General features: G+C 42.3%; 1 protein-coding gene across 2 annotated transcripts in view; it reads right to left on the reverse strand.

Annotated features, from left to right (window-relative positions):
* Nucleotides 1–26,247, reverse strand: part of TRPC3 (transient receptor potential cation channel subfamily C member 3) — a 65,252-nt gene extending 39,005 nt beyond the window's left edge. For both annotated transcript variants that reach the window (XM_048847453.2, XM_048847452.2), the window contains exons 1-3: nt 25,661–26,247; nt 12,564–13,335; nt 1,623–1,808 (exon numbers count right to left, since the gene is read on the reverse strand). In XM_048847453.2, coding sequence (XP_048703410.1) covers nt 1,623–1,808; nt 12,564–13,335; nt 25,661–25,884 — 1,182 coding nt within the window. In that variant the 5' untranslated portion in view covers nt 25,885–26,247. The remainder of the gene's footprint in view (nt 1–1,622; nt 1,809–12,563; nt 13,336–25,660) is intronic.
* Nucleotides 26,248–27,023: the final 776 nt, after the last annotated feature.

A 27,023-nucleotide genomic window follows, 5' to 3' on the forward strand; every position in this document is an offset into this window, starting at 1 on the left:
CTAAAGGCCTATCACCTAGCCAACAGGGCTACCCCATTAGGACTCTTTATATAACTGCAAAAGGGGGGGACAGAGAGGTATGACCTAGGCAGAGGGTTGGAGTGGCTGTCACCAGGGGCGGTGCCAGAGAAGAAGTAGTCTTGCTACACCTGTGCCCAACCAGAAGAGGACACCTGTGGTGAGCAGCTTCCTTCACTTTTACAAAACTATATGATGGTTACTCATGCATTTCACCCTGTTAGGGATTTAAAAAAAAATTAAATGGGAAGCCATAACATTGTGAAAATAGCAGTATTTTTGTAATGGTAATTTTATCCTGCTTCTGTACACAACCATCAGCATAAGTCATATAATAAATAAAATATAGGTGTCATTATATTTCTTCTGCACGTGCTGCTAGAACACCATATTAACTGTTGTCTGTGTTGGCCTAGTGGGAGCTTGGAAAAAGAACAAGATAACTATACATGGAAATATTTATTTACATAATAATGAATTGATAAAACCAGGTGGGTGAGGTAATCTCTTACTAGACCAACTTCTATTGGTGAGAGAGGACAAGCTTTCAAGCCACACAGAGCTCTTTTAAGAGTTCAGAAGCATCTCTCACCAACAGAAGTTGGTCCAATAAGAGATTATCTCACCCACCTTGTCTCTCTCATATCCTGGGACTGACACAGCTACAACTACACTGTATACAATGAACTGATAAACATTTAACTAATCAGTTACATTCTACAGAGCTGTATTTCTGGCTGTAAAAATATTCATTTCACAGAATAAACAAGTATTTTTATGGCAAAAAAAAATCTTTGTCATTGGTATCTACTGTAGATATACTGTGCTTTGGGTATTTACAAAAATATATGAATAAACTAATTGATTAACTAGCAATAAAACTGAAGTGCCTGTTTCCGGTATTGAACTCACTCTGATTTATTTAAACAGAAGACACTATCAGTCAGACAGAAATTTTCTCTACAGGGCTGCTTGAGTAACAGCAACACATTTGCAGATGAGCTGTTTGGTGCTAATAAGACGCTTTCAAAAATATGATAAAGAAACAGAGTAACAATTGAAATCTGTTCTCTTTCAGAGCAGTGAAATAAAGGCAGGTTATGATATAATTTATTTGATCAATTCCAATACTGCAAGTACCAAGTAAATAACATTTTAAAAAAACACTAACAAAATAGCCCTTTAATGATAGAAATCCTGTTGTGGCTATAGCCTTCACTTTTGATTAAAATGCTATCTCAGTGATTGGTAAGAAGACTCATGCACATAGCTACATTAACAGAGTGAAATGCTGGCCCCATTGAAATCTTCACGGCCATTGACTTGCATGAGACCAGGATTTCACCCACTGTAATTTGTGTAAATATGTCATCTTTTTGGCACATGCTATTTCTGTAATTAAAAATACAGGGCCAACTTCTCAGCTGGTATGCGCTGACATAGCTCAATTGGAGGGTTTTTGTGTGTATTAATTTACACCTGCTGCGAATCTGGCCCACATATTTTGTCTTAAGACAATTTATGGTCAGTCCATTAATACATGCAGAATATGGTACACTGCATTCACATACAACATTGTCTGAAAGAGCTGGTTACACAGTTACCTTTTTTACTTCATACTTAATGGCTAGTTTGACACGACTCAGTGAAGCTCTGTGCCTCTGTGTTTCAACTGGCTCAGCATCCAAATCCCCGTTTAGAATGGCTTCTACCTCTTCAGAGTCTCGGCAGAGATCAAGGACACCAACCACGAAGTCCTTGCATTGCATAGACAGCTTGCGATAGTCATTCTGAAAAGGAAGAGTTAAAAAATAATAGCCCTTGACTCACAGGATGGGTATGCTTAGTAGTTGACAGTAAGGACAAATTACTGAAAGTTTAATAGTGTCATACTTATATTGCACTTTACATACTGTGAATCTCTAAGTATTTTACAAATTTATATAATACTATATTATATATTACAATCACTTCACTCTCTACTAAAAGGCAACAGACCACCTCTGAGGTGGCAACTGTTTAACAGTGCACTACAATACTACACAAAGGTTTAGGACAAGTGAAGAAGAATCCTGAATCAAAATGAAAGTGCTAAGGAACTGTCAATGGTAAAATGGAATTGCCCAAATTGGAGACCAGAACCCTGGACTTATTAACCTTACTTCTGCAAAAAATGCCAATGTATCTTTAAGTGCCAGATACATTCTACAGAGATTGCCATTTGGGCTGCAAGATCTAATTTCTGTTCCTCCATCATTGCTAAAGGTGCTGATAATCCTTGTTCTTACTTTTCTTTTTTTTCTCTATTCCTCTCCCCCACCCATCCTTTCCCCAGCATTTGTTAGAATTCCAAATTGCCATAATTTGTAACAGTATCTTCTCCAGCACTCCCTAGATACCTTTCCCTTCCTTTCTTCTCCCTTCTCTCCTATGTACCTCCTGCATATGTCTGATACAAACCAGTCCCTTCACAAAACTATCTACCTTGTTAATACCCTGTCCTTTCCTCTCATTTGTTCATTTTCCTCCACTGTTTCTCCCTCCACTACCATTACTGTCAATAATTGCTCTGTCTTTATTACCTTCCGCAAGTTTCTAAAACGTGTCACTATCTGCCCACCTTCTTAAAAGAACCTTCCCTTGATTCAGAGACTTTTTTTAAAGCTCCCTGTACTGGGAATTAACACTGTGTTATCTGAACTAGTTTTAAATGTAGTTTAACACAATTTAAACATGGTTTGCCTGGGTACTGTTGTTTAGAACAGTGCTCTAACCTTTTTACCTCAGCTGCCCATTGCCTCTATCCTCACGGCATAGATGGGGCCTCATCGTCCTAACTTCTCTTTTTCTCAAAAGCACTTGAAAAAGTAGCGTTTTCTCATCTCTCCAGTTTTGCACCACAATATCCTTGTCCATTTCCAGTCTGGGTTCAGTGCTGGTGATAGCATGGGAATCTCTCAATTGTATGTAGTTATATACTTCTCTCTTTCCGCTGTCTCTGGGACTCTCTTCGTTCTCTGTGACCTCACTGCTGCCTTAGACACTGTGGGCTACTCTGTTCTCCTGGACTACACCCATTATTATGCAGGTGTGTCGAGATCCCACCTTTATACCTGTCAACTTATTATTTCTAGGGTGCTGCCGTGACAGCTTTTCTGTGCGTAAGCCCCTGTTCTATGCAGTGCACAGCACACTGCTGACTCTTCTACCCTTTTCTATTTACCTCCTCCCACTGAGTCATCTGTTAACTGTCGCTGCTACTTTCACACTGTTCATACGTGTCAACACCTTTAACAATTTCCATCTGTCCACACTCTTTGCTTGTCTTCAAAGGAAATTTGTGGCTGCATCTCAATATTGTTGATCCAACCTCTGTACATAATCTTAGTGTGATGTCTAACCTTGAATCTTATTTCTGCAAACTTCTATGTCTGCATATCTGACTATGTTCACCTCTGTGACATTAGCCATGCATGCCTACATCTCAGTTCCACTTCTGTTGAAATCTTCATTCGTGCTTTCATCTCCTCACCTTGATTTCTCTAACACCTTCCTCAGTGGCCTCGCCAAGACCCAGCACTTGATTCGCTCATATACAGGTGCAGTTGGCCATCTTCCCACATGTACAAAGAAATATGATCCCATCAGTTGCATAAACAATCCTACTAGTCATCATTCATTTCAGGACCCAATTCAAGACTGTATTCCCTTTTCTTTTCAAACCCTCCATACATTTGCTCCAGCTAGTTTTTCCTATAGGCCACAAAAGTACTGATGTGAATCCTTTGTCTCCACATACTCTGACTATTCTCTATTCATCTAGCACTGGCATTCTCTCTTTCTTTTCACACACTCCATCTTCTCAACACTCTTCATGTGAGACCCTTCCTCTCTGCAACTCCTGTCAGCTGGAAAATCCTTCCTATATCTGCAAACATATCTCTTCCTTTGCTTAAACTCCTCAATTTCTTACCCCTTCTGCTATTAGTTTTGTTAATTTTTTAACAGAATTAGCATTTTGTAATATGTTTTGGAAAATTGCTCTACACAGCAATGTTTAAAAAAAAAACAACAACCCCATTGTGATGAGGGATAGCTCAGTGGTTTGAGCATTGGCCTGCTAACCCCAGGGTTGTGAGCTCAATCCTTGAGGGGGGCCATTTAGGGATCTGGGGCAAAAATTGGGGATTGGCCCTGCTTTGAGCAGGGGGTTGGACTAGATGACCTCCTAAGGTCCCTTCCAGCCCTGATATTCTATGTTATACAGTATTTATGTGTACTATTTTCTAATTTCCAAAAGCATTGCTTATCAGTAATTAAGAAATTGAAAGGTTTCCCTTAAATAATTAATTTGCTACTTAAAGACAGTTACTACCATTTTCACTACTACTAAATAGGCATTTATATAAATGGTGGAAAGGAAGCACATTAATCACCATGTACAGAATAATTTGGAGTTAAAAGAACAGGCATAAGAAAGGAAATTAACACTTAACATTTTGTTAATAATATAAGGAATAGCAACCTGCATGGAATTTGGAGGGAGGAGCACAGGTTGCAAGAGAGAAGAGTTTGGAGGAGGCACCAAGAAGCCAGTCACTGTGGATAAGGCTTCAATTAGGGTTGTCAGGTGTCCAGTTTTCGACGGGAATGCCTGGTTGAAAAGGAACCCTGGTGGCTCTGGTCAGCACCACTGACTGGGCTGTTAAAAGTCCGGTTGTCAGGGCTAAAGCAGGCTCCCGGAAGCAGGAGCATGTCCCCCCTCTGGCTCCTAGTCATAGGGGCAGCCAGGGGGCTCCATGCGCTGCTCCCACCCTGCCCCTTGGTCCCACCCCAGAGCACCCTCCAACACCGCAAACCCCTCATCCCCAGCCCCACCCCAGAGCCTGCACCCTTAGCTGAAGCCCTCACTCCCATCCCCCTCAGCCAGCATGGAGCCCCCTCCCGCACCCTGAACCCCTCATTTCTGCCCCACCCTGGAACCCACACCCCCAGCCCAGAGCCCGTACCTTCTCCCACACCCCAATCCCCTGCCTCAGCCCGGAGCCCCTTCCCATACTTCAAACCCCTCAGCTCCATCCCCCAGCCTGGAGTCCCCTTCTGCACTCCAAACCCCTCCTACCCCAGAGCCCTCACCCCAGTTGGAGCCCTCACCCCCTCCTGCACCCCAGCCCCCGAGCCAGCCCAGTGAAAATGAACGAGTGACTGAGGGTGAGGAGAGCAAGCGACAGAGGGAGCGGGGATGGAGTGAGCAGGAGCGTGGCCTCAGAGAAGGGGAAGGGCCTCAGAGAAGGGGAGGGGCTTTGGAAGAGGGGCGGGGCAAAGGTGTCAGTTTTGTGCAAATAGAAATTGGCAACCCTAGCTTCAAAGCTAGCTTCAGCTGCAGCATCTCTATACATAGCTCTCTTAATAAAAAGGCGTTTTAGTTTTAGAAACATGGAATCCTCTCATGTTATTACCCAGCATGCCATACAGGAAACATAAGGCCACAAATTATGGCTCAGATCCTGCAACTGATAGTGTGTGGGAGGATGCACCTATATAAAACCTCATTGCCAGCAGTAATAGCATTATATTGATGGGAGAGGAATCACAGCCATCCTAAATTCTACTTTCTGGCACTTACAATTTTTTTAGAAAAATCAAAAAATGTCCTGCTCTGACATTAATTCGGCCTATTCTCTGCTCAGTGCTGATTTTTTTAAAGTTTAGTAAAATGTAGTTTGGCTTTTTTTTTGAGTTAATCCAAATGACCTTTTTTATGCAGCAAGATCCAAATTTTGTCCTTGCATGAATACAATTTAATTTCGCTGTGAGAGAACTGACCAGGCTTTTTCATACATTTTAAAATGCCTTCACTGATAGGTACATAGAGCTGAGGGGTGGCTGTGGGATTCATTAAATGAAGGAATTGCCTGAGAAGTAAAGGATTTCAAATCTGAAAATAATAATAGTGTACCACACACGCAGCTCACACAACTTCCATTACCAACTAAGCATTCACTTGCTTTTCTTTTTTCTTAAAAGAACATGGACATTTAATGGAAAAAGCTATTAGTGAAAAGCTATTTTTGAAAAAGAAAAGAAAAAAGCTCGGAAATTAAAATTCAGTTTCATGCCACTGAAACCATCACTTAAGCTACATTATACATATACATATTTAGGCATCAATTTAACAATTTATGGAGTAATACAAAATACTGTGGGACTGATCTTCATTTACATTAAGGCTACATCACAGTGGATATAAATTTATATTCACTCTAAGGTCCCTTTACATTGCCAGAGTGGTGCAAGGTGGCCTTAATGTAAGTGAGAATTAGGCCCTACCTATACAAAAGAGGGATGGGGTGTGATTGCTGTGTGAGCTAAGGTTTCCTGACTTTTGCACATTTAGTTTTTCAACAATTACATTGACTACTGCTTCCTGTCATTGTACTTCTAAACATTCTTTTTGAGCAGATACATTGCTCAGAAAAGCTTTTTAAACATCAAATTTGGTGCAAATCCACTGCCGGAGCAAAATTCATATTCTATGAGTATCACAGAACATCAGAGTTGGAAGGGACCTCAGGAGATCATCTAGTCCAACCCCCTGCTCAAAGCAGGACCATGACTTAGTCACAGCAAGATCTTTCTCAGCATCACTATTTTCCTTTTAATCCCCTCTAAAGCTTCTAAAATGCGATTGAAGACGTAATCATGGCTGTTGTATCTTCCTGACAGGAGAGAATCTAATCAGCTGGTTTAAAAGATTAAAATTTGGTATGATAGCAATAACTTTAATGAAATGAATGTTTTTCAATGCTTGCCAACAGACCTGATTTGTCTGGGACAATCTGAAATTTCTGACTTCTATCCTGAACCTTGTTGTCTAACCCTACCAGTGAGAACTTGGAGCTGGGGAGGGGAGGAATTGCTGCAGTTCTTGTTCTGGCCTCTAGGAGTGCATGCTGCTGCTGGGGCTGCAAGATGCTCGTGCTCTTGCTTTGTTTCTCCCTCTGCTGACATCCAGAGATGGCCAACTGCAGTTTCATCTGAGACCAACCTTGCTTAACCAGGATTAGGGAGAGAGGAAGAACTACGCAGAGGTAGAAGACAAGAGAACCCCACAGAAGGAAAGAAAAAGGGGGAACCGCAGGGAGTGGGCAGAGAGGGAAAGGATGAGGGAAGAGGAAAGGGGAAATCCCAAATAGGGGGAACTTGAAAAGGAAGAAAGAAGAAGGGAGAGAGAGAGAAGATAGACCCTCACACACGTGCTGAGAAGAGAAAGGCAAAATCCTACCACAGGAGCAAGAAGAAGTGGAAACCCACACTGGCAGCAATAAAGAGGATACACCAAAAGCAGCAGAGGAAGAGTGGAAAGGAAAATACTCGAAGGAGGAGTTGGAAGTAGGGAAGAGATAAAGAAGTCAAATATCCCTAGGAGCCTTCAGTTTTCTTTTCTATTTTCAGTATTTATATTTGGCCACCTCCGGGTCTTGTGACTTCCAAAAAAATCAGCTGTCATTGGTTCCTTTGAATTCTTATTCCATAAATTTAAGAAGAAATCAGTTTCATTAGCAGTGAAACAAACCCTACCTTTTATCCCCCATTAAAAATCTAATGTTCAAGACCGAGTGCACTAAACTGCCTGCAAACAAACTCCACTGTGTTTGTGCAAACCTTGATTTGCATGTGTACATCAGTATTTCCTTGTGCAAATCAGCAGTTATGCAGCTACACTGGGCTTTTCACATACACAACAGTGCACATTCAATTAAGCATGTCTGCTTTTGGAAATTTAGCCCAAAACATTTTAAAATCACCCCTCATTAAATGTGTATCCAACACTACCACGCTGTAGGGAACCACACCCAAAGCTGCTTACTGAGCTGCTGATGCTACATGTAACCAGAAAGTGAAATGAAGAGAGTGCAAACAGGAAATGAGACAAGCTGCAATTTACCATAGGCTTTGAGAACAGTTCATGAATTTCTGTTGAAATGAATCCTGCTGTTGTCTAGGCATGAGAAGGGGTTGTGTCTATATTTTAAAAACAAATCTTGGAAGAATTATGGTCAGTGTTGTGTTATCAGTTGCTTTTGACTGAAGCTGAAAACTGAAATCCCTAGATATCCCCCATGATGATCCCAGAGGAGGGAGCACAAGAGGACTACAGGCCACACTCAATCATAGTGGATGGAGTGCGATGGCAGTACATAGCAAGAAGTCAGTATGCCATTCACCTTTAACCTCAGCTTCATGCCAGAAGAGGCTGAGGAAGACCCCTGTAGAAAAGGCAGCTCTGTTTAACAGTGTCACAACTTGGGCTTGCACCAAACAAACATGGGTAAACAACCTAGAATGGATTCAGGTGAGGTACAAAAAAGATCTGCTAACAGGCTGCTCTCTCAGTCCCAGCTCTAGCTCCAAGGCTGCCAGCATGGCATGTTGTGTAACCCTCAGGCTTTTGGCAGCCTTGCCTGCAGCCCTGACGGAATTTATTGCAACCCTCTCATGACTTTATTGCAAGTAATATGATTTGGGCCGCGGATGGAGCCAATCTGGTGACGGTGTGAAAAACTCCAGCCTTCATTTCTTCCCCATGTCCTCACCTCCTGAGGAAAAGCTGCTGCAGGAAGCAGGCAGAGAGCGAGAGATCCACCTTCCCACTGGAGCTGAGAGGAGGTGTGTTGTTTGGGGGCGGTGAGGGGGGAGATGGAGCAGCCAACACAAATCTCGCAGGAGGGGATGAGGAAGAAGAAAGCAGAAAGAGCCCAGCAACTCAGGGTGGCTCTGCTCCCTCCTCCCCACTTCCATCCTGTGAAAAAAGGGACAGTCTGCTCCCTCCTCCTCCCTGCTTCCATTTCTATCACATTCCCTGTAACTCCAGGCCTTGGAAGACGAAGAGGGGAGCAAAGAATCTTAGGAGCTGCCCATCCCCACAGGTGTGGGAACTGATAGAAGAGGGTCCTGTCCCTCCCAGGCCTGGAGTTGGCGAAGAACCCCTAGAGCTACAAGATGAGCAGATGTACCCAGAGGGGCAAAGGGCAGATGTGGGACTGGAGTAGGACAGAATTGATTTGGGGGCTGGGAATTTCATAATTAATTGGTGGCTGGGAATGGGCAGATGTGGGGCAGGGTGGACGAAGAACTAATTAATGAGAATGTTGGTTAGGAGAGAATCTGGAAGCTCTGTACCAGCTCAGTGCGCCAGTGAGAACTCTTGCAGCAGGGTCACCACACAATAAATCTGGGAGAACTGGCAATGCTATAACTGCCCCACATGCTGGGGGTGGGCAGGGGGAGCTCAAAAATTACAGATCAAAACACAATATATTCTTTTTAAAAACATCTCTTTTTGGGGGGGTCTGACTCATGATCACTGGACTTTTGGGACCAGCAGGACTGCCACCCCCAGCCATGCAGTGCAAGTTATCGAAATGGGGGCAGGGAGGAGGCAAGGCCACAGTCGTATACCCTCAGTGTTCTCCGAGCAGCAGGCCAGGCAGGCAGGGGAATATGGGCTGGTATGAGATGGACATGTGGAGGACTGTGGTGGGGTGCGGGCTGGGGGTTTAGAGTAGGGGTAGGATTACCACCAGTCCAGGTTTTACTCGAACAGTCCGGTTTTTGCCTTCTCCATCCGGGTGCCATTTGGGGTTGCCAGGTGCCCAGTTTTCAACAGGAAAGTCCGGTCGAAAAAGGGGCTAGGCAACCCTAAATGGCACCTGAACCAAAAGTCCGGTTAGAGCAGGATGGAGGGAGGTGCTGCATCATTAATCCATGCAGCCTCTGCTCAGCTGGGGCCACCTCCTACCTGCAGCCAGGCTCCTTGAGATGATCCAGTGAGTGATGAGGGTGGGACCTTTGGGGGGAAGAGGCAGAGAAGGGGCTGGGCCTGTGGGGAAGTGGTGGAGCAGGGGCAGGACCTCAGGGGTCTGGTTACCAGCAATTTGAAAGGTGGCCCCGGTCCCACTGTGATTGAGCTTAGCAGTTCCAGAAGCGGCATTGCAGGGGGTGATGGTCTCTGGCCCCATTGGGGGTGGAGGAAGCTGGGGGAAGGTTGCGGGGGGGGGCACGGATGGGGAATGGGTTCTTGCTGCAAACTTCTAAGGGAGTAGGAAAGGGGCAACACTCTGAAGTTTTGCCTGGGGCAGCAGACTGACTTGAGTGGCCTTTGACCTGAAACATAATCTCACCAGTACTCCTCATGGGGTCATTTGAACACATATCACCCACTTCACACAGCAGTGGTATAATTTCCACCATCTGGCCTTTCAAATGCATCCAAACTCTGAACCTTTGGGGTTTCCCTGTCACCGGGTTTATATTGTATAGAATTCTGCTCTGCAGATGTTGGGGTTTGCTTCTGTATGCTTTTGCATGACTGCATCTTCATGACAATGTTTGTTTGTTACACACACCTATGTCTTATCTTAATTTAGTTCTTTGTGGCAGAAACTGTCGTTTACCTACGTATTTGTATAGCATCTAACACAAGGGGGCCCGGGTCTAACAGGGGTCTGAGCATTAGTGTAATCATAATTAATGTAACACACAGTAAAACACATGCATGTAGGATTTACTGCTGTGTTGGTCCAGTAGAAGAGTGATTTTTAAGAAGAGCCAGAAAAATGCATTAACTTTGTGGTTCTGATCATTGAAATATTATTTAAAAAGACATGAGTCATCAGCATGTACACACATAACTCTGGAAGACAGGATCCTGGCTTATTTGGAAAATAGCCCATGGTAAAAAAAAAATACTAAATTGGTGTCAACTATTGTTTTCCCATCACTAATGATTGGCATGTGAAGCAGGTAACTATGGTTCATAGTGTGGGACAACAGTCTCTGTTTTAGAGGGATAGTCCCTATTTGGCAAAAAAATCTCTCTCATTTTTCAGTTCTGTCTCTGCAAAATCCTTTCCCGGAGAAATATATTTCAGTGGAAATAAAGAGATAATTTGATCTACCTCAGTATAATTTGGACAGGTGCTGTGGGAAATTTAGAATAGACAGTATGTTATTTCTGTAATGGCAGCTCCTTTCTCCATGTAAGGAAGATGAGAAGTTCAGGATGATGGAGAAAGACTAAAAGAGGCTCTAGGATGTGTAGACTATAAGGAATCTTATGGCAGGAACCTATAGGATGTGTAGGCTAAAAGGAACCTATAAGGAACCCAGAGGTCTTGCAGCCCTTACTGTAGAGTTTTACCTGAATAAGTGCCACAGTGGTTGGAGTAAGGGCCGCAGAGCCCATATGAATTTTGTGCAGAATCAAGCCCCTAATCATAAAATATTTGCTTTGGCATTATACTCTGTCAGCGGTGCAGGCCATTCCTGGAGAGCAAACTCATATTCTCTTCAGGTTATCTCATAACCACATGCAGGTTTTTCTCAGCATTAAAGCTTTCCTTCTGACTAGTTCTGCCTTGCTTCTGTTATCTAACAATATTTGGGATTACTCCTGTCCAGAAGAATACATTTGTTCTTTGTCCAAATGAAACTTCATTCTATTCATTCCAACCCATTTTTCCCCACTCACTCTAGATCCACTTGTATTTCTTCTCAGTCCTCCATTGTGTTTGTAATAAATTACAGCTGGCTGTGATCTGCAAAGATTAATGAGTCTTTTCCCCTCCTTCACATCATGTATGAAGATGTTAATTAAACAAAGCGGTACTCAACATTGACCCTGCAGGACCCCATTAAAAATTTTTCTGCAACTAGATACATCATTTATATAACCACTCTCTGTTTACAATCTATCATTCCCTGATCCAGGCTTTTTTTAATGCGGTGTAGCCTCAACCATACAGCTGATTTTTGTGCGTGTACATTCTGAGGTGTTACAGGGAACTGCACATCATGAAGAGGCAGCATTGGGTAATATTTATCATTGTCTAATCATGAATTACCTAATGGAGATGCTGAGATTTTCAAAATAATTAGTGTACAATGAAACTAAAATAATACAAGTCAAAACGAGAATAAAAGAGACTGCATATGTAAACAGACAAATACATTTCTGGGCAGACAAATACACTCCTGAAAAAATGAATGAAAACATTGACTGTCCAATGGTAAAACAACAATCACATGTCATCTTCATAATTTGTAGAAAACATCATTTAAAATGTGTGTGTGAATAAAAAATGGAAACAAAGTCATTATTGTGTAAAAGAAAAGTGTAATTTTGCTGCTTGATGCTCAGATTATATTACCCTTAGAGAGTACACTTCAGCAAAAACAGCTATTATTTGTTACAGTGAATAAAATTGTTTCCCATCCATTGTAGGATTAGTAATGCTCACACTGGCACTTCTTCTGTAGCTCTTGACACATATTAAGTGTAAAAGCAATTTTGTTTCAAGCAAAATTGCTTTTTAATGGTTTACTCAATGAGCATTCAAAATATCGAGAACCAAAAGGAACAATATAAATAAAACAACTGTAACTCAAAAGGTAAAATACAGGAAATAATGTCAAGCATCTGATGAAGTTACAAGTAAAGTCAACATTAAAAAAAAAAAAGGCAAACAAAAAAGAACCCTTACCTTGAATTCTTTTTCAATGTTGGCCAACTTGGCAAGCTCATTACTGAGTTCTAGAGCTGTGAGAACTGGGTCTTCACTAGAAAGGGACAGGTAAGCAGGACTAGCCAGGCCTTTGTAGGCATTTATCCTCGACCTGGAGTGACTAAAAGAATCGTGCTTTTGCTTTTCAGTGCAGTCATTGCATTTGCAGAAATAGTCGTGAGGTCTTTCTATCCTCGCTCCTTTCATTAACAACATGTGCACAACCTCGTATTTTTGGCAATGGGCAGCTAAAATGATGGGGGTGATATCTGGAGAGAAGCGGGTGCCATCTTCGTCATAGGAATAAAAATCATCATCCTCGAGCTCCTGCTCGCAGGGGCTCAGAGTCAGTCGCTTATTTGCTGCAAAACCGGGATGATTCAAAATTGCTTCCACTATCCGGATGTACCCCTTGCTGATTGCGAGCAGCAGTGCATCTCCAATTCGCGCCAAGTTCTCCTTCTTCAACAGAAGTTCTGTCACTTCCAAATGCTCATTCCCTACAGCCAGCTGCAAGGCGTTTTGGCCCATATAATCAACACAGTTGACATTTAGAGTTTTTGACTCCTCCAGCATTTTGCGCACCACGGGAATGTTCCCATACTCTGCTGCATCCAGAAAACGCTCTTCTTCAGCAGTGAGACTTGTGCCCCTGTTGTTGAACATGAATGCTGGGCCTCTAATAGCTTGCCTTCTTCCCTTTTCCCTCATCATAGTCATACGTCTCAGAGATGGGCTTCCTTCAATGGACCTAATAAGCAGAAAAGATAAAATAATTGTAGACTATTATAGCAGTTATTTCCTTCCCCAGCTATAAACACTGATGACTTTCTCCTTTGTCTTGTGTCATTTGCCCAGCTGTCGGCCTGTGTCTCCCTCTGTCCTGGCCCTTCACCCTTTACCCTTGCACAGAAAAGGCTTCTTGGTAGAGGAGGGGTCACAGACCCCTATATTGTCTCTTGCTCACAACTGAAAGGTGTTCACAGACTCATTTCCTGTAGGCCCATTTCTCCTCAAGGACCATAGTAAAATATTTTTATGTGCAACATCATTTCCTTTCAAAAATATCTTCTAAGCACATTCAATAGGTACACATAGGAAACATCAAGTCCTGTATCCTCCCCACAACAGTGGCACAGACCTGATAGATTAGATGAAGGCAAAATACAAACAAACCATATGGTACCTTGCACTACATGCAATGCTGTAAGTGGGGAAAACTTTCCTTCCTGACCCTAGCTGGTGATCTCTGCACATAGACTGGACAACACCAATTACACATTTTTTAGCATGCACCACTACCAGTGTTTGGCCAACTTTTAAAAACTGTACTCAGCCCTTACTAACTTCAATCTCAGTTCTGCCTGAGGAAAGACTAAGTAAAAAGAGAGTGAGGACTTTATTATTTGGCCCATTGTGGCTGGTCACAAGGTTATCTCCAATGATGCCATTTGACTGTATGACAGCTATTAATGAAGTAGATATCTATTAACAGAAAATAACTTCGCCCACTGTAAGCCATGTTTTTATTTTAGGTGTGGCTGGCAGCACCATCTGCTATTAAGGTATTAATGCTTCCCATTGTAAAACCTTGTTTTTCAGTTGTTTATAATTCTGCCAATCTTTAACCATTTGGGCTTAAATTTTCCATGCTGGGTGTCTGCCTCAAACTGAATTATTTTGGAAAGTTTAAGAAAATGGTTCAGCTATTTCTAGACATAAGATTAGGGGGAAATACAGTGTTTTGCCCATGTTAATGAATTGGTGGTAAGAATTATTTTTAGAAGCTGCTGTAGGAGTCTCCATGCCTTGGAGCAGGCACTTGAAATTTGTAAAGGGGTGGCCTTAGTGTCAGGGATGTGCCTTTTGCATTTCCTGTGAAAAGTCACCCACATTTAGCTAAGTTATGACTAGCCTTGTCAGAATTCAATTTTTAATTTATAATTTCAACAGATCATATCAATGTTTATTTGAAGCATTTTTTATTTTTATCAATTTAAATTTTCACAGTCCGGGGAAATTATGTGTATGTGGGGGGGGGTCAAACCATAATTATTTAATGACAATTGACACTGAGATTCAAAAAGTTAAAGCTTTATAAACACAAATTGTCAAAATACACAAAGTAAATATCCTTAAATCAAACGTTAAAAAATTCATAAGCCACATTTTTCTTAATTTGCTTATCTGTAATTTTTGATTATTGCCTATGGAAGTGTTTTTTCCATCAGTTTGTGCGTGTACAGCGAAAGTGACATTTACTGATAAAAATGTAACTGTGCCAAACCTAGTTATAAGCTTTTAAAAAAATAGCTCACACAAGCTCAGTAGAGACATGTTAGCAGCTAAATTCTTGCTAGTCAGTTTAATTCTCTTAAGATCCTATCTGTACTGAGCAGGCTCAGGCCCAGAGATGCAGGGGCTGAGTGGGACTTTCCCTGAAATTTCTGTTCTTGGCTGCTGCAAATCCAAATGGGGTTGGGCATAGGAACTGAGAGCACAGAGACTGTCTTTCCTGTGCTCAGTGCTCTCTCTCTTCGTGCCCAGGCAGCCTCGAGGACGAAGCTGCCTGACTCAAATGCCTATGGGACAAGAGCTGGACCTACAGGGCTGGAGGGAGTAGATTGGGACAAGAAGCCTGGGACTGGGAGCTGCTATGGGAGAGAGGCAGAGAAACTGGGCTGAGCAAAGAGACCCATTCTGGGAACCATTGTGGGGAGCAGTGATGATGACTGGAAGCTAGTGCAGAGGAAGACAGATTGGGGAAAAACTGGGACTGGCTGGGGAAGGAGACTGAGATGAGGAGCCTGGTGGGCAGCAAATAAACTGAGATTAGATGAGTAACCAGGCTGGGTGTGGGGATGGGAACTAGCTGGCAAGGAGAGGAGTGGCAAGGCAAGAAGTCAGATTGGATGAGAAACCTGGGGGAAGAGGACTGGAATTAGGATTGGCTGGGCAAGGAGCTTGGAGCATATTCTTGGATGAGGAGTCCAGGTAGGGAGAGTGGGAGCCAGAAATGGGTGAAAGGTGAGAAAGATGGCATTATAGCATCTTTAATTATATTGTCATATACTATTTTCCCCCAAGACCTCTGGTTTGTTCAGTGCACAGAATGGACAACCTCCAAGGATCAATGAGGTCTGTGTAGTGCGGGAAGCTGGTTTGTTTTTTTTTTGCAGAAATTGGAAGGTGACTGAGTCAGGGGACAACTGGAAGCAAATGGGGGGGGGGGTCTCGTGGTTAAGGTAGTTGAATGCTGCCCGGAAAACTGGATTCTATCCCTGCCTCTGCCACTGAGTTCCTATTTAATGCTGGGCAAGACACTTAATGCCAAATTTTTCACAATTTTTCACTAGCTGTACGTTCTTTTTCTGGTGCCTGACTTGAAACCATGAAGTCTGATGTACAGAATGCTAAATATGAAGAATGCTTTGAACAGTTAAAGTGCAAGATATACTAAATACTGTGAAAAGTCATATTCAAGGTGGCTCAGTTTGGGCACCTAAACTTAGTGGATATTTTTGACCTTAATCTCCTTCTGCCGCTGTTTCCCACCTTTAAAATGGGGACAATATCCCCTCACTGCCCAAGGGTGTTGTGAAAATAAAGTAATTAATGTTTGTGAAACACCTGCATACTATAGTGATAAGTGCCATAGAAAAGCCCATGAGGAAATTAATTCCATCTTCAGAGCAGAATAGTGTATAGTAAATAAGGCCTTGGGCCATATATTGAACAACAAGTAGTAAATAAAACATTAAATAGCTGCTTATTAAGTACAGTCCATTTTATGCACCGAATGAGTCAGGAGTCCTATGGAAAAAAATAGTATGTGATGATGTAATTAAAGACTGCATCACCATGCACATGGGGCTGAATTAAGGTTAAACAGACAACCTTAATTTGGGCATTTCCTAACATCTGAATGCTTGACAATGCAACCTTCTTAATAGTGTTCTCTGATGACTGGATTGTACTGCCATGGTACAGAGAACTCGCATTGACTTCAGTGGGAATTCACTATAAGATGCAGTCATTTTGGACCCAAAGATTTTTATTCTGCATAAAAAATTCCATTCATGATGTAGGAGGGATGCTGCTGTTGCAGCTGTCTGCATCAGCCCATAATATATTGAGCATAACAAACTCTTTATAACTTTGTGAAAGCTACAAGCATCCTGAAAGCACACTGGTACAGCCCTTGGCTATTTTAGCTAACACAAATGTGCTGTTTCATTGCAACCATTCTGGATGGTGATATTACAATATTAATTACCAATGGCAGGCCTCTCCAGTGATAAAATAATTTTATCTTATTTAAATGTTCAAGCATGATCACTATTATATAGCAGCAGTGACTTGTGTGGCACTACCATGTAGTCTAGGCAAAAAGAGATATCTAGTTTTTGAAACATGTCAAACGGCTATGCCAAAGAACACACCTCCATTATCCTTTGCTCCTGAACCTCTATACTTTGTCTACAAAAAAGAAAAGCTGCATTACAAAGAGGATTTGTGACTTTGTGCTCAGCTCAGAACTGATTTAGGCATATTTTACATGTGAAAGCATTTTGAGAGAGGTTTGACTGTGGAGTATAGGTGATGAACAGCCAGTATGATATCACCCTCTTGCCCTTAAATCACAAATAAAAATTAGAATATAGTAAATATAAAAAGGCTATTTAAACAAGATCATAATGAATATTTGACATGCTGCTTGGTTTCTACCCATCTTTCCATTCCAAAGATGTAATGGTACCTATGGGGAGGATCACTCTCATATATTGTAATATTTTTATTATAATTTTATTAAACAGCAAATAAAGACAGAATAAATTATTTTATGATTAATCCTTAATCTAAAGAGGTTCTAAGAATTTGCTTTGCAACCCACCTATCTTTTATGAAATAAGTGATTAACATACTATTCATTTCTCAAATATTCCGTACCATTTTTTCAATACATTTTTATTTCCCATTCTATAAATCATTCTTTCAGAACCCATTGCTAGAGTAAAGAGACTCATTTGGTTTCTTTGGAGGAGATACATCCTTCCAAAGGCACAATGTGGAGTATGTTTTGCCAATAAGAAAGATGTACTCAGCAACGTACTTTATGACAAAACGATATGACGTGCATGAGATGTCGTTTCAAAATACATAAAATGAAAGTTGCTGGTATTTTACTAACTAAAGCATTGACAGACCTTCCGAAAAAAACCAAGAGCTAGCGATTTTGTATGGTACCACATTGCCAGAATATATAGCTAAATGGCTAGATCCAGGCAAATCTCTCATCAAATTTAGAGACCTTCCTGAAGTCAGTTGAAATTGTCAAAGTAAGAAGTGGAGGATCAGATAGTCTGCTATTTCCTTTTCTAATCTCCACTTCTCAAATTTAATGATCACTTTTTAAAAGGAATCCCAAGGAATTTATGAAATATTTTGAATAATTGAAGTTTTAGCTTTGCATTTGTGATTGCACTATAATTATCCTACATTTAGTACTGGCAATCCAAAGCATTCAAAAATCAAGTTAGCCCTTCCCAAAATCGTGAGACTGACTTTAAAAAAGTCACAAGATTTAATATAGTTTTGGTTCTTTTTATTTGCCTTCTGTTTTGTCAGCCTTTAGGGTTCACATGTTCAAGCTTTTCTTTGTAACCATGAAGGATAAAAACAATTACAAAAATAAACTGAGATTCTCCTGACTCCAATGCATTCTTAGACAGACGTAATGTTAGTTTATAGGTAAATTCTACTCCCAATGCATGGCCTGAATAATCTAGCTGTTCAGTGGGGAGACTCAGAATCAGGAAGGTGAAGGCACAGTCCTACTCCCACCTGCAAACCAAGGACAGTAGCTGAGCTGCTCTTCAGATCCTGGTGCCGGGTAGCAACAAGTATGCACCCAAGGTTCCAGGAAGGCTTGTACAGCCTGTGCCCAGGTCCTTGCCACTGAAGCTTCACTGCTATTTTTAGCTGTGCTAGCTAGATTAAAGGTAGCTCGGATATGCCTACCCAAGCTCCAATCGCGCCTCCAACTGCAGTTTAGACAAACCCTAGGTGTACAGCTTTTTGTTTCAAGGAACTTAAAAGCTTCACTAGCAAACAGGATGAACAAGTGAAACCTAGGGCAGAATTTGACTCAGAGCATCCCCTTGACAGTACATCTCCTTTTTCCCTTTTGTGCCACCCACTCCCACCGTAGTATGGGCATGCTTTAGAGCGACCGAGAAAACACTAAATGAAGTCACTTCATCCTAATGAGATACAGCAGGAACTTTCAGAAGCAATAATGATATGTTTCTGATAAATCTGAGATTCATTTACATAAAATGAAGTTTCAAAAAATAAGCAAATGAAAACTATCCTACTTCATAAACACATTTTTGTCCACAAAATTCATCATCTTTGATACACATAAGTAAAAAAGAGACATTAAATCCCTCTTTTCTCTAGAAAAAGATGCTTAAGAAGTCTCTTTGTCTTATGATTTGCATGCACAACACTATCACATTAGAGGGCGCTGCTTTGTTGCCTGAACACTCAAGTCTGCTCCTGAAGCTAAATTTTCCCCTTAGATGGACATATTGTTACTGCTATGCACTAAGCTAGAAACATCATACTTAGCAGTGACAAGCTGGGAATTTGGCTGTTGGTTCCTCTACTTTTCAAAGGTAATATGATAAGCTGCTGCCCTCCGCCACACCAACCATATCTTTTAATCTTCAAACCTGCCCAAGTGTGACTGACAAGTGAAATGTGTGACAAATGACTGAAACGTGGGACACCTGTGCTTTACTGTTCACTGTGTCATCACTGACAAATAATGTTTAACTATAAAACTTGTTTCTGATTTAGTTTACACAGTGAAAACACAAAATTAACCAGTTATAAAAAAGAAAACTGGAGAAACAGAAATTGCATTTGCAGCCATAAGGATCCCTCATAGATGTTGACAGCAGGGACTTTAGATCCCCAGTACCAACTTCTGTAATTTGAGATTTAAAAAACAGCTGCTGTCTTCTTTGGACCAGCCAGTAAGGGGAGAAGTGAAAAGTGTATACAGTAGAACCTCAGAGTTACGAACACCAGAGTTATGAACTGACCAGTCAACCACACGCCTCATTTGGAACCAGAAGTATGCAATCAGGCAGCAGCAGAGACAAAAAAATTTTAAAAAAGCTGAATACAGTACAATACTGTGTTAAATGTAAACTATGAAAAAATAAAGGGAAAGCAGCATTTTTCTTCTGCATAGTAAAGTTTCAAAGATGTATTAAGTCAGTGTTCAGGTGTACATTTTTGAAAGAACAACCATAACGTTTCATTCAGAGTTATGAACATTCAGAGTTACGAACAACCTCCGTTCCTGAGGTGTTTGTAACTCTGAAGTTCTACTGTACCTTGCTAGTGGTTTACACAGCTATTTGCGAGACAGCAGTAGAATGCTGGGGGATCATGATTGTATATGTGTACCTGAGAAGGGAATGTGGTCTACCAGTTACAGTCAGAATAGCTAAGTACATCAGTAAATCAATCTAAAAACAGCATAGACGATGCTTGAATCTGCTGTATAAAAGGCCTAGGTTCTATTCCCAGTTCTGTCAAAAGTAACCCTCTGCAACCTCTCAGTTAACATTTTTACAGTGGAGGGAATGATACTGCTTTGCTTGTAGGACAGCGGTGCTGAGGCCTTGCCCAACTGTAAATGTTTTGAAGTGCACAGAAATACAAATACCTGTCAGTAGAAGAGATGAACTTAAACTCACAGCCTCTTGACTCAGTGCACAGTCCCCTAAACCCAAATGTATAACATGAGGGTTTCTCTCTCTCTCTCTCTCTCATCTGTGAAATATCACCTGGCTTGCTGAAACAGAGAGGCTCACACACTTGAAATGCACTCTCTTCTGGCTCTGTCAATCTGTTTCTTCACTTCAGCAGGTGGGTATTGTAGTTGTAAGAATGCTTGATAGAGATCTTGTAGGTGTTTGTCTCTGTCGGAGGGATTGGAGCAAATGCAGCTGTATCCTAGAGCTTGGCTGTAGAAAATGGATTGTGTGGTGTGGTCTGGATGAAAGCTGGAGGCATGTAGGTAGGCATAGCGGTCAGTAGGTTTCCAGTAGAGAGTAGTGTTTATGTGACCATCGCTTATTAGCACCGTAGTGTCCAGGAAGTGGATCTCTTGTGTGGACTGGTCCAGGCTGAGGTTGATGGTGGGATGGAAATTGTTGAAATCATGGTGGAGTTCCTCAAGGGCTTCTTTTCCATGCGTCCAGATGATGAAGATGTCATCAATGTAGCGCAAATAGAGTTGGGGCGTTAGGGGACGAGAGCTGAGGAAGCGTTGTTCTAAGTCAGCCATAAAAATGTTGGTATACTGTGGGGCCATGCGGGTACCCATAGCAGTGCCGCTGATTTGAAGGTATACATTGTCCCCAAATGTGAAATAGTTATGGGTGAGGACAAAGTCACAAAGGCCAGCCACCAGGTTTGCCATGACATTATCAGGGATACTGTTCCTGACGGCTTGTAGGCCATCTTTGTGTGGAATGACAGAGCCAGAAGAGTACCCAGAAGTTACCTACTACAGGACAGGCCTAGCAAAGAAAATAACAGAACGCCACTAGCCATCACCTTCAGCCCCCAACTAAAACCTCTCCAACTCATCATCAAGGATCTACAACCTATCCTGAAGGACGACCCATCACACTCACAGATCCTGGGAGACAGGCCAGTCTTTGCTTACAGACAGCCCCCCAACCTGAAGCAAATACTTACCAGCAACCACACACCACACAACAGAACCACTAACTCAGGAACCTATCCTTGCAACAAAGTCTGTTACAGACTAACACGGCTGCTATTCTGAAACCAGCCTATACAGAGAAGCAACATGGTAATGGATGGCGGAGGAGAACATTAAACTCTCTTGCACTCCTCCCCTGATATGAGCTGTGATTGTCAAAGGAGCCCCAGGGAATTAGGTGCACAACTACCATTGCATTTCAGTGGGAGATAGGTGCCTAATCCCCTTAAGGTTTCTTTGAAAAATGGAAGCCACAACTCATAGTATTTTTGCCTGTGTGTTCCTTGTACAAGACCATTAGTACCTTGTGAAATCAAGATCATAATCCAAATGTTACTCTAGTGCAAATCTGGGAAAAAATACCTTTCCAATGACACATGGCACAGCCTTAGTCTAGAAAGGGTGTGTGCCCAAATATTCAGAATGCCTAAGTGTCTGACCAGTAGCTAACCTGTTTTTCACCATTAAATTACTTAATGATCAAGGATCACAGTAACGATAGGTTTCATAGTAGCAGCCATGTTAGTCTGTATCAGTAAAAAGAAAAGGAGCACTTGTGGCACCTTAGAGACTAACAAATTTATTAGAGCATAAGCTTACGTGAGCTACAGCTCACTTCATCGGATGCATACAGTGGAAAATATAGTGTGGAGATTTTATATACACAGAGAACATGAAACAGTGGATGTTACCATACACACTGTAACAAGAGTGATCAGGAAAGGTGAACTATTACCAGCAGGAGAGTGGGGAGCGGGAAGGGGGCGGGAACCTTTTGTAATGATAATCAAGGTGGGCCATTTCCAGCACTTTACAAAAACAGTAGGAGGGGAAATAAACAAGGGGAAATAGTTTTACTTTGTGTAATGACCATCCACTCCCAGTCTTTATTCAAGCCTAAGTTAATTGTTCCAGTTTGCAAATCAATTCCAATTCAGCAGTCTCTCGTTGGAGTCTGTTTTTGAAGGTTTTTTGTTGAAGAATTGCCACTTTTAAGTCTGTAATCGAGTGACCAAAGAGATTGAAGTGTTCTCCGACTGGTTTTTGAATGTTATAATTCTTGACGTCTGATTTGTGTCCATTTATTCTTTTACGTAGAGACCGTCCAGTTTGGCCAATGTACATGGCAGAGGGGCATTGCTGGCACATGATGGCATATATCACATTGGTAGATGTGCAGGTGAACGAGCCTCTGATAGTGTGGCTGATGTGATTAGGCCCTATGATGGTGTCCCCTGAATAGATATGTGGACACAGTAACAATATGATCCCATCCTTCTTTTACAATGTTTTATCAATACTTGTCTCTGTCATTTTGTCTTGTTTACAAAACTATGATGAATACAACCAGAACCCTGGATATATGAATGTATAGTATACATCATGTAGCAGCCCAGCACTTGTCAGTACATAACTTGGATAGATAACTGGACTGGGAATCAAGAAACCTGGGTTTTATTCCCGGTGCTGCCACTCACTTGTTGTATAACCTTGGGCAAGTCACTTTAGTCCTCTTTGCCTGTTTCCCCTTCCATCCTTTATCTGTCAGGTTGACTAAGATGGTAAACTCTGCAAGCAGGGGACTGTCTCTTATTCTATGTTTGTACAGCTACAGCGCCTACCAGGCCACCTTATCTCAGTTAATCAGTATACTTATTCACATTGATGTCATTAATATGTGCTACAACTTTTTAGCATTTAAAATCCTATTTAAAACAGCATTCCAGAGGAAACGACCTGACTATCTAGCAGGAACCCTCTCTAACATGTTATGTTAGTTTGGAATCAGACTGCAGGGTTGGGCATTCAGTAGAGATAACAGAGGTTACATATCCTTTCCCCTCTATGCCCTGTTGCTTCAGCATGTCCTATTACGTTGATTGGGGAGTACTAGTATCAGCCCCGTGGACAGTCACTTCCAACTATTATAGCAGAAAGTGCTAGGACAGGAATGCAAGAGCTGTATTCTGATAAGTAATTCCAACAGGTGGAGCTCATCCCAGATACAAAAGCCTTGAGCTGAGTAAACTGGACTCAGGTATTAGTCCATGTTGGTGTAATATTCATTTCTTAAAGAAGGGAGTTTGTAAGTGGTTCTGTGACACCATTTATACTATCAGAGAAGAGATCTAGAAATTTAAGTCTCTTGATGTCTGGGCCACTGGATACAAAGCATAATACAGTGTAAAACTCCTACCCAGGGATGGTAGAATCTATATATATTTGTGATTATCACATTCTAAGTGTTACTCTAATTGTTGTATTTTAAAGTCTTCCCCGGTGTGATTTTAATTAAGCACTCTTACAAACAGAACAAATTATGTAATAATATATAACTCAATAAAGTGTTAATTTGCTTAGTAAGGAAAACATTTAATTAAGAATTAATTTGACCTGAAATTGTAAGATATTGAGGTAATCCTTGGAGACCAAAATATTGAAATGTCAACCAAAACTATAACATATTAAAGGACTGAACAATTCCTAGGCATACACACAAAAACTGGGCAAGCCAGTCCCTTCCTAGTCCTCTTTCTCTAGCTAGATAGTTTATTGATTTTGTAAAACAGATAAAAAATTTAACATCTTTATAAAAGTAAATGTATTTCTGTTGCAGGTAAGTCCTCTTAACTATTAACCATCATGATGTTTTCAGAAGGTGTCAAAACTTGAAATAAACTTATAAGATGCAGTTCAAAAGTTTGTCCCTCTGCACATTTCTTTCAGTTTTCTATTTTTGGGGTGTGATTCTATTAGTGTAGATTTTGAACATATTTTTCACCATATGAGAATGTTAAGATACTTTTGTACCTGTGTGAGGTAATAGGTTTTTTTTTTCTGCTGGGACAAGAGAACTTCATTAACTCCGAAAACTTTGACTAAGCCAGCAGTTGGATTTTCTCAGAAAACTATTTTACTTGGCACAAAACATCATATAGCTGTGTTATGTAATTGCTGTGAATGTAAATTAAGTTTAGTCAGTAGGATATTAAAACATCCTTTCTTAGGAAATGTCTTGGATTTTGAGTAACCTTACTAATAAGTTTGGTAAAACATTTCCATCCTGGCTTTTGCAGCAGGGATCTGCGCTGTGTCACATATAACACAAATTTAATTTTAAAAGTTTTATGTGAATAACAGTCCATTTGAAAGAATAAAGATTGCCCGAGAAAACCTGCTCTTGGTAGGATATATAAACAAACTGATAAACCATCGCATTTCTCTCCTGTTTGCATTCAACAAAATCCTTTGCAATATTTCATCTGCATCTGCTGGGTCTAGCTCTAAGAGGTAAACGCTGGTAAAGGATAGGCAGGATAGAAGCTCTAATACTGTCTGTCAGGGTCACTTTGCTGGAGTGCGCAGGAGAGCCACCAGGGGGCAATGCTGACCCTCGGTCTGTGAGCTCCTTCCTTGGGCCTCCTGCCTACCGTGAGAATCTTGGGGGTGTGGGGAGGGTCTCCCTCCTTCTGCATGAGAAACAAACTGAAAGGTTGTGTTACAAAACCAGGCCACCCCACCCAGCCTAAAGAAGGGAGAAAGCCTCTATCTACTGTATCTGCATCCAGGCTGTCCCCTTTCCTCTGGTTTTTTCCCTCTTCTTCTTCTGTCTTGCTTCAAATCCAGATGTAACTCCGAAACTAAATGGAAGTCTATTTTTCCTCCAACTCAAAGAGACACATTCTAGCATTACATTTAATTCCCCAGGAACAGCAAATCTCACTGACCCCTCTCCAAGTGGTCCAGGCACCTGCTCTGCCTGGTAATTTTACTGACGCAGCATCCTTCCCTGTCCCAGTCCCTTGCCTCGAGTAATAAAGCAAACTCTGGGGAGGGATTTGTAACCCCGGCATCATCACGGCTTTATTGAAAGCACCCACCCCAAGGCTAGTTACATCCTCCCCCGTCCGCTCTGCCTGACTCAGCCCCGGCACTTGACTTGCCGCTGAATCTGTATTTCTAAAGGGAGATCATCGCCTCAGCGTCTCCTCCGAGCGGCACCAAGGGAACTGGCCCGTTCACCTGATGCCACTGGAGAGACCCAGGCAGGCGGGTGCCGGAGCGGGGTGTGTGTGTGTGGGGGGGGTGCCCCGGTTTGGCGGGACTGCCCCAGCCCCAGTGGCTCGTTCACCTGCCTCGCAGCCGCCGGGGCTGTCACGCGTTGGCGTGACACCCTCTAACTTTGTGGCAGTACGATCGGCGCCGCCGGGGCACCAGCAGGAAGGGGGCCACCCCCCCACCGCAGCCAGCGCCGGGTACTTACATGGTGCGGACCAGTGGAAGGGGCGGGTAGTAGCCGTAGGGTTCCCGCTGGGTTTTCACTGCTCGCTGCTGCTGCTGAGAGGGCTCCAGCCCCCCATTGACGCCTCTCCAGCCCCGCCGCCGGCGCTGCTGCTCCTCTTCCTCTCCCCCGTCCTCCTCCTCCTGCTGCTGCTGGGGGAAGGTCACTCTCCCCTGCTCCTTACCTCGCCTGCCCTTGCTGGACATGCTCAGGTTCTTCTCAGGATGCGGCTGCTGCTCTTGCTGCCGGCCAGCCCCGGCTAGCAGCCTGTACTGGGGAAGCGAAGGGGAGGAAAGCCCTGCCCAGCAAGGGACAGAGCAGCTGGAAGGGACAAAACCCTCACCAGAAAAGAATATCCCTTCCCGTCCCTTCTCCTTCCAGGCTGCTGCTGCTGCTGCTTGTCAGGAAGGAAAGACAATGTGCAGCCTGATAGGGAGAGCTGGGGAGTAGGTCTGAGTGAGGAGCTGCTGAGGAGAAAGGACTCCAGGTCTGCCCCTCTCCTCTCCCTTTTCATCATCACTTTGCTAGGACAGACAGCATCATCACTCCGAGAGAGAATCGATCATCTCCCAAAGCAGGCAGTGAGGAGAGGAGGGGACTCCACTCCGACCTGCACATGAGCAGGGGAAATGACAGCTTCCCTCTCCCGCCCCCAAATCAGTGCATGTCTCAGAACAAAGCTGGGGAATTTAAGAACAATTCCTACTGAAGGAAGGACAGGCAAGGCAACTTTGCTACGGGGCAGTTATAAGGATCCCCAGACACAAATGAAGCCCCAGACACAAAGCTAAGCAGCCTTTATGTGCATTTTATCGATGAAAATCGTTTTTCTCCCAGGCATAACTTCTGAGTAGGTTTATATGTACAATAATATTAACATGGACATGGTGCTTTCAAGAATATTCAAAAAGACACAAATTGTATATTATATATGCATAGCAGGATGAAGCAGTGCATGGCCCCAAACTGTCATTTCCACAAAAACGTCCAAGAAACAAATTAAAAAGCCATCAATTGCCTGACACAATCACATAAGTCTCATAACACATTACATTTTTGAGCAGTCTTCCCCCTTCTCTCCCTCCCCAGCCCAGGAAAATGGTTTAAATAAGGTTCCCTACACGTGAAAATAAGAAGAGTTCAACATTTTCACTGGCTTGCGAATGACAAAAATACAATGACAATCTAGCTTTCCAAATTATTTTTAAGTGACGAGTATAAAGCTAAAAACAATGTGAGTGTTAAGACACTTATTATGCCTCTTACTTGTAACTGAAGCTAATTATACCCATTTGTATAGAGCTCAATCACAAAGATTCTTGTTGTAAAAAGGAGAATACAAAGT

Source organism: Caretta caretta, chromosome 4 (genome assembly GCF_965140235.1).
Source record: "Caretta caretta isolate rCarCar2 chromosome 4, rCarCar1.hap1, whole genome shotgun sequence".
Classification (NCBI taxonomy): Eukaryota; Metazoa; Chordata; order Testudines; family Cheloniidae; genus Caretta; species Caretta caretta.